We start from the raw sequence: 7,323 nt of genomic DNA, 5'->3' as shown, positions 1-7,323 counted from the left end.
AAAGACCTCCCTACACTAAAGTAAGAAGAGGGTTCGGGTGGTTTGGGGGAACCTCAGGTCGCGGCGGGGGGGGGTGCCCGATGGCGGCGGGGGGGGGGGGGGTGCCGGATCATTGGGGGGGGGCGCTCGCAAATCGAGGAGCGCTCGGTTTCCGAGGCGCCAATTTTGCGAATGTTTTGCTCGTCTTGCAAAACACTCGCAAACCGGTGCACTCGTAAACTGAGGTACCACTGTACTCATTTTCTTGGATCTTGAGGATTTTTTTTTTCATTTACCTTCAAAGTTCTTTACTTTCCATGGGGTACTTTCTTTTCCTCCATTATATATCTCCGTAATGTTAATGAGATCTTCTCTTATATGCTTAATTAGAATGTGAGCCCGTTCGGGACAGAAAGAGTAGCTCAATGCCCATATTTAGCATTGTAAACCGCTTAATACCTACTTTCAAGTGGTATATCAAATGCAATAAATCCAATCCAATTTTACTATTATTGTGCTGTTAATCAAATTGTAAGTATAGTGTCAAGCTGTACACCCCTCTGTTCAAAAAGGTAGTTAATAAATCCCAATAAAGCCACCAACAACAAAAACCACACTGATTAAAAGAAGACCAACAACTGGAGAACAGTTTAATAGTGAGTTTCTGTTTTTTAATTTTTAACATATTATCTCCATACAAGACATTTGTTTAAACAGCAGCAAGCAGGAGAGCAACTGGTAGGAAAGCAGCAGTGCAGGTAACTCTGTTTGCTAATGCCCATCCGTGTGCGAGTTACACAGGTGACGTGTGAGCACCCTTTTCTTGGTTTGTGTGTACAAATAAGGCAGTAGTTTTGCGAAAGAAAACTTTTCTATCATGTGTGTATTCCATGCAAATTAAATTAAAAATGTACAACTTTGAAAACAGCATTTCAAATCAAGAGAAATCTTTTTTTTTCCCAGCACAAAATAAAGCAAACACAAGCATGTAATAAATCTTTGAACACACCAACTGAAGCTCCCCGCCCTCTCTCAAGGGAGGACATCGTCAGCATAAAAGCGAGAGCCAGGAACGGTAATTAATTTAGGTTTCTTCTGGAGCAAAACATTTGTTAAGGAAAAGAGAAGGATGACCGTAGAGTAGGGAGCTCCCCTATCCCTTCCGCTTGGATTTACTCTATCTTGATCAGCTCCACATCAAAGATGAGGGTTGCGTTGGGAGGGATGACTCCTGGGTGGCCTGTGGCCCCATACGCCACATCAGGTGTACAGGTCAGCTTAGCCCTCTGTCCTAAACTCATCTGGAGGGATTGGTGTGGAGAAGAAATGAGAAAAAAAATAATAATTTTGTTTTATCCAATGTCCCAGTCTTGCATGACTTTTATAGGCTTCCGTGTCAACCTACTCTCACATTAGCAAAAATCAAGTTATGTAAAGCTGTCATTGAAGCCCATAGCAAACCTCTCTTCCTTGTCCATTTTATACCAAGTTTTGATGGAGTAATCTAAAAATACAGTATTTGCACTAGGGTTAGAAATGAACCAGCAAAGCCTTTATTAAAGCACTTGTTACTCTCAGTGGTATGGGTTATTAAGATAGTTCATCCCAATCCTGGCATGTGTAGGTAAAGGTACATGCATTCCCACAGTAAATATGCCATTCTCTCAGGAGACTAGATTACATAAAGAAACAGCCTCCACCCTTCACAATAGAATACAAACAGTGGAGATGACATCATTTAAGCACTATTGATTCGTCAGTCGTCATAAATACGCACGAGGCGAGTCTCTTTCAATTGAAAGGAAACTCCAGAGTGAGAGGGCATAGGATGAAGTTAAGAGGTGAAAGTTCTCAGGACTAATATAAGGAAATACTTTTTTACAGAAAGGATGGTAGATATGTGGAACAATCTCCTGGAAGAAGTGGTGGAGACAGAGTTTGTGTTTGAATTCAACAAAGCCTGGGATAGGCACGTGGGATCTCTTAGAGAGAGGAAGAGATAATGGTTACTGCGGATGGGCAGACTAGATGGGCCATTTGGCCTTTATCTGCCATCATGTTTCTATCTCTACTGTTTGCTGTATTACATAGGACTATGGCATACCCAGAGCACATACGGATCCGCACCAATCGTGCAGCAAAACAGCAGATCGATGAAAATTGTCCAAAATAAAAATTTATTCATAACAAGTTTAAAACTACAAAACTAAAAGTTCAATATGGCCATGTTTTTCCCTATCATTTCTATAGCGCTGAAAGGCATGCACAGTGCTGTACATTTAACATGCAAAAGATAGTCCCTGCTAAGAAGAGCTTACAATCTAATTTGGACAGACAGGACATATATGGTTGGAGAGTTTCTTGAAGAGAGAATGATAGGATGGACAAAGGTATTATACGGTGAGTAGGAGTTAGGAGTTGAAAGTAATCTCAAAAAACTGGGCTTTTAGCTTGGTATTGAATACTGCTGGAGATGGAGCTCGACGTATTGACTCAGGGAGTCAGTTCCAGGCATACAGCACAGCAAGATAGAAGGGACGGTGTCTGGAGTTGGCAGTGGAGAAGAGTATGGATAAGAGAGACTTATCCAATGAACGGAGTTCGTGGTGGGGTGCATAGGGGGAGATAAGGGAGGAAAAATATTGGGGGGCTGCAGAGTGAATGCACTTGTAAGTCAGAAAAAAGAGTTTGAAATGTATATGGAAATGGATGGAAAGCCAATGAAGTGACTTGAGGAGAGGGGTAGTGCGAGTATGATGGCAGATCAGGCACAGGAGCGCAGGTATGTTGGGAGTCAGCAAGGGCTGGGCTTTGGAGCATCTTACAGGATGTGAAATGGAAGGAGCAAGTGTATCTAGAGCAGAGAGAATGATGTTATAGCAGAAGACGGTTTCATTGACAGACTTGTATGACATAAGAATGAGACAATGGTGGAGAGGGTATCAGGGTCAATAGCCTGAAGGTTCCTAGACATATAGTGATTGGTCGGGTCTGGGGGGGGGGGGTTATGAGTTGTGAAGGTTAACAGATGATGGACAGAGAGGGGAAGAGTTGAGATGCAGAATTTGGTGGTAGAGCAGTTGGAGAAGACAACGTTGAGGCACTGGCCATTCTCGTGTGCAGGGGTGGTGGAGCACAGCTGAAGATTGTATGAGGATGTTACAGTGAGAAACCTGGAAGTATAGGAGTTGGAAGGGTCATCGGCATAGATTTTGAAGTCACTAAGGATGAGGGAAGCAGATGAGGGTTCCAGAAAGAAGGAGAGCCAGGAGTCAAAGTCAGTGAGGAAAGAAGAGAGGGACTTATGAAGTGGGGGTTGGTAAATAACTGCTACTCAGAGGGTAGAGGAGCAAATAGATCGAGGGGTGGAATTCAAAGGAGGGAGAGCAGTGAGATTGAGGGGGAAGAAGGGATTGATATCTACAAGATGGTGAGAGTAACAGCCTAAAACCAGCTCCACAACCAACTGACGAGGTGTATGTGAAAAAAGGTAGCCTTCATGACAAGGCAGCAGCTGAAGACGAGTCTTCAGGGCAGATCCAGATCTCAGTTAGTGCTAGCAGGTGGAGAGTTCAAGAGATAAAAAGGTCATGGGTGAAGTTTGTTGGAGACAGAGCAAGCATTCAACAGGGTGCATATGAAAGGTGGAGAGGAAGGGGGAGGAGAAGAACAGAAATAAGATTGGTTACATGAGTAGGATGAGGGCTAGCCGGGAAGATCGGGATTGATGTCCCAGGCAGAGAGCAAGAGAAGAAGTAAGAGAATACAGATGAGTATGGGAGATGCATGAGGGGGTTTGTGCCACAGTTGAGCTACATAGAAGTGGAGTGGAAATGGCTGAATGAGATGGAAAAAATGCTGACGCTCTAGGACCGAAAAGAGGGTGGAGGACAAAAGGGAGGGTGAGGTGGTAAAATCAAAAAGTGAGTGGTGTAGTGTTGGGGGGGGGGTTAAATGGTTTGGGATGAAGAAAGAGATTGGAGAAAGTTAATATTAGAAGGAGAGTTGGGGCACAGGAGTCACGGGGGAAGGGGAAGGAGTGGGCACTAGGTACCTCCTTAGTGAACTATTATATTTATCCTGGATATGGGAGAGTTTCCTAGGCCTAGATTGGTGATACAAGTCAGATTTGTGGCTAGTCTCATAATATGAAGGTGAAAGTAGAATTAGTAACAGACTTCCCAGACAGAATTCACATGCAAGGAGGTATGGCTTTTAAGGTAGGTTTAAAGAAAGGGTAAAAATAAATCTACTTGTGCCTTGTCCCCACAAAAGAGAAAGAAAGAATGAAGTCAGTTCTAAGCTTTATGGACTTTTTTAAAATGCTCAAATCAGGGGTGAAGGGAGGGGCACGACTAGATAATGTGCTGGTCACAAGTATGAGATGAACCAAACTTTGAGGAAATCTGTAGAGACAGGGCAATGGAATTATACAATTAGCAGAAAGCCAGGTTTGCATTAAAGGTTACAAGAAAGCATGTGTAAGATTTTCTTATACATTTCAGAGTGCAGAAAACATTATTACCAGATAGAGAGAGATGAATACATTAATCTAGTGCAGTAAAAGATAATCCGCACAAAAGAGAAAGAAAGAACAAGTCAGTTATAAGTTTTATGGACCTTTTTTAAATGCTTGAATCAGGGGTGAAGGAAGAGAACTGCCAGATAATATGCTGGTCACAGGTATGTGATGAGGAAATCTTGTCACAATCAGTGGAGACAGGACAGTGGAATTAGACAGTATAATTAGCACTTATTCATTAAAAGCAGTCTTCTGCGCAATAACAGCTTGTGCAAGTGGTGAATCTGGCCATGAATACATTTTGATTTTGGACAATTTTTCATCCGTCTGCTGTTTTGTTTATTGTGGATCTTGCCAATCGCCTGCCTGTTTGTTGCCTTGATCGACACCGATCACGCCATGGAATGGATCCAGCTGAGTGTTCTCATCAGAGGAACAGGTCTACAACATTCTTTGGTTTCCTAAGCTATGGGCACACACATGTAAATGACTGTAGCAATTTCCTTCTCACAAGCAGCTTTGCCATGGTATTCCTCCAGACTCAACAGCTGCTCACTAGATTGGGGGGGGGGGGAAAGGCGGCGGCTTTCCTCCTTCCTGACGCAACCTATTAAATGTGAATCCTGCCAGAGCTAATGTTAGACAGTGAGGGTGAGCTAGGACCTAACAGAGAGAAGAAAATCTTTTTTTTATTTTGTTTACACTACAGCTCCGGCATGGGGATGGAGAAGGCAAAAGGAGGCTAGGTTGGGTGAAGAGGCTACAAAATAAACCTGCTAGAAAGACGGCGCTGCAGCATCCACTTGCAAATGCTGCCTCCCTGTGCTGCTACTCTGTTTACTGGTGGTGGGTTGGTTGGGAGCGGAGGGGAACACGCTTTATTCTGCTTTGTGGCTAAGGTCTACTTGTGAACACACTAAATAGTGTGGACGCAGACGTTATATAATAACTATAATTCTAAATATCGACGCTCTGCCGGTTAAGATACTGTTGGGACCTCACAACACACAGCATACAATCAGAATGACAGCTAAATCATAAACACAAAAGAGGAGAAAAACAGACCTCAATAGATTCGGCTCCCAGACCTCTAAGAGTCTATTGGAGCCCATATCATCACGGGCCTGTAAAAAAAAAAAACTCCACTTCAGCATAAATATTGAGCAAGCATTCAAAACGTGATCACTTATCCACTGTGTATACTAGGTTAAAGTGGAGTATTTTTACAGACCCGTGATGATATGGGCTCCAATAGACTCTTAGAGGTCTGGGAGCCGAATCTATTGAGGTCTGTTTTTCTCCTCTTTTGTGTTTATGATTTAGCTGTCATTCTGATGGTATGCTTTGTGAGTTGTGAAGTCCTAACAATATCTTAACCGGCAGAATGTTGATATTTTGAATTATAGTTATTAAGGTCTACTTATACTAGGGGTCTCAAAGTCCCTCCTTGAGGGTTTTCAGGATTTCCCCAATTAATATGCATGAGATCTATGTGCATGCACTGCTTTCAATGCATATTAATTGGGGAAATCCTGAAAACCCGACTGGATTCCGGCCCTCAAGGAGGGACTTTGAGATCCCTGAATACCATGGCTATTCCACCTCCTCTGCCCGTCCACAGTAACAGAACATTCTGACTCACCATTACTGGTAATCAGAGGTGGCATTTTCATAATGTGAATTTACTTCCTTTTAGCTTGTTATATCAGACGAGGAAATTTGCTTCTTATTCATACAAGGATAGGAGAAAGGGAGATAAATACACTAACAAGAGGTCATAAAAGGACTGTGTGAACTGGAGGCACAGAGCTAAAACATAAATGTGCCACAGTGAGCTGTGTCAGAAAGGGATTATGCTGGTCACTAGTTGGCAAAGTACACCTAACATCTTTTATTAGACCAGGAATATTTTGAATTTTTAAAAAATATTCATTTGAATTTTGCATCCTCTTATGAAGGCCACTTCCTTTAAAATGAGAAAGGGAGTGGGATGGTGGGCAGCAGTTTCCCATTTTACTCTCTTTGTGGTATGTGCTCATTTTTGCATAGCTGCAGGAAGAAGTAATTTCAACTACTGAGCATGAGTGTATTTCCCCTATTTAACTCCAAGGAGATGCGCATTGCAGAATGGCACAAACCACCCTCCCCCCTATCCAGCATGTTCACATACAGCCTGCTATACAAATGTGAAACAAATGCACTTCTGTTAGCTAATCTTAACCTTTGTAATGCAAGAAGAGCATGTCCTGTTTCTCTTCAGAAACACATGATTCCTGAGCTTCACAGAACTCTAAATATAAATCCTGTGACTAGACACTTTCCCTTATTGCAAAATATTTTCAGCAAATTACTATGGTTTTTAAACACAATTTGTGGTTTTAACTCCAAAAGCAGGTTATCATTTCCCTGAAAAGCACCACCTCTGCATTTCATTGCTGGGGAAGGTAGGACAGCAAATGACTTTTTACATTACATTAAGGGTTTCAGTTTGGCCGCCAGAGGCAAGAGTTCCCCCACTTGCCACAGTAGGATGAGGTCTTCTGGGGCAGCCTGTGTTGGGGGTTTTACTACTTTGCAACAGACGTCAGGCCTCTGTAGGCTAGTCAAAAGCTCCAGCCAGAAACAGTGTTCCATACCTGAGCAACTCCATCCTCCCAGCCTTTAATGACTTCCTGCTTGCCAATCTTGAACTTGAAAGACTTATTCCTGTCTCGAGAGGAGTCAAACTTCTTTCCATTCTGCAGCATTCCTGTCAACATAAAACAGAGGGATTCAGTTCCAAGCCAGACATTATAAAGAATGAGGAAGGTTGGGGGGGGGGG

The 7,323-nt window shown here is 42.8% G+C and overlaps 1 protein-coding gene across 3 annotated transcripts in view; it reads right to left on the bottom strand.

Annotated features, from left to right (window-relative positions):
• Positions 1-623: 623 nt before the first annotated feature.
• Positions 624-7,323, bottom strand: part of FKBP1B (FKBP prolyl isomerase 1B) — a 142,099-nt gene continuing 135,399 nt past the window's right edge. For all 3 annotated transcript variants that reach the window (XM_033935414.1, XM_033935412.1, XM_033935413.1), the window contains exons 3-4: positions 7,138-7,250; positions 624-1,280 (exon numbers count right to left, since the gene is read on the bottom strand). In XM_033935414.1, the coding sequence (XP_033791305.1) occupies positions 1,152-1,280; positions 7,138-7,248 (240 nt within the window). In that variant the 5' untranslated portion in view covers positions 7,249-7,250 and the 3' untranslated portion in view covers positions 624-1,151. The remainder of the gene's footprint in view (positions 1,281-7,137; positions 7,251-7,323) is intronic.

The sequence above is a fragment of the Geotrypetes seraphini genome, chromosome 3, assembly GCF_902459505.1.
Source record: "Geotrypetes seraphini chromosome 3, aGeoSer1.1, whole genome shotgun sequence".
Taxonomy (NCBI): Eukaryota; Metazoa; Chordata; class Amphibia; order Gymnophiona; family Dermophiidae; genus Geotrypetes; species Geotrypetes seraphini.
The sequence above is the reverse complement of the archived record's forward strand: the minus strand, read 5'-3'. Positions and strand labels throughout refer to the sequence as shown.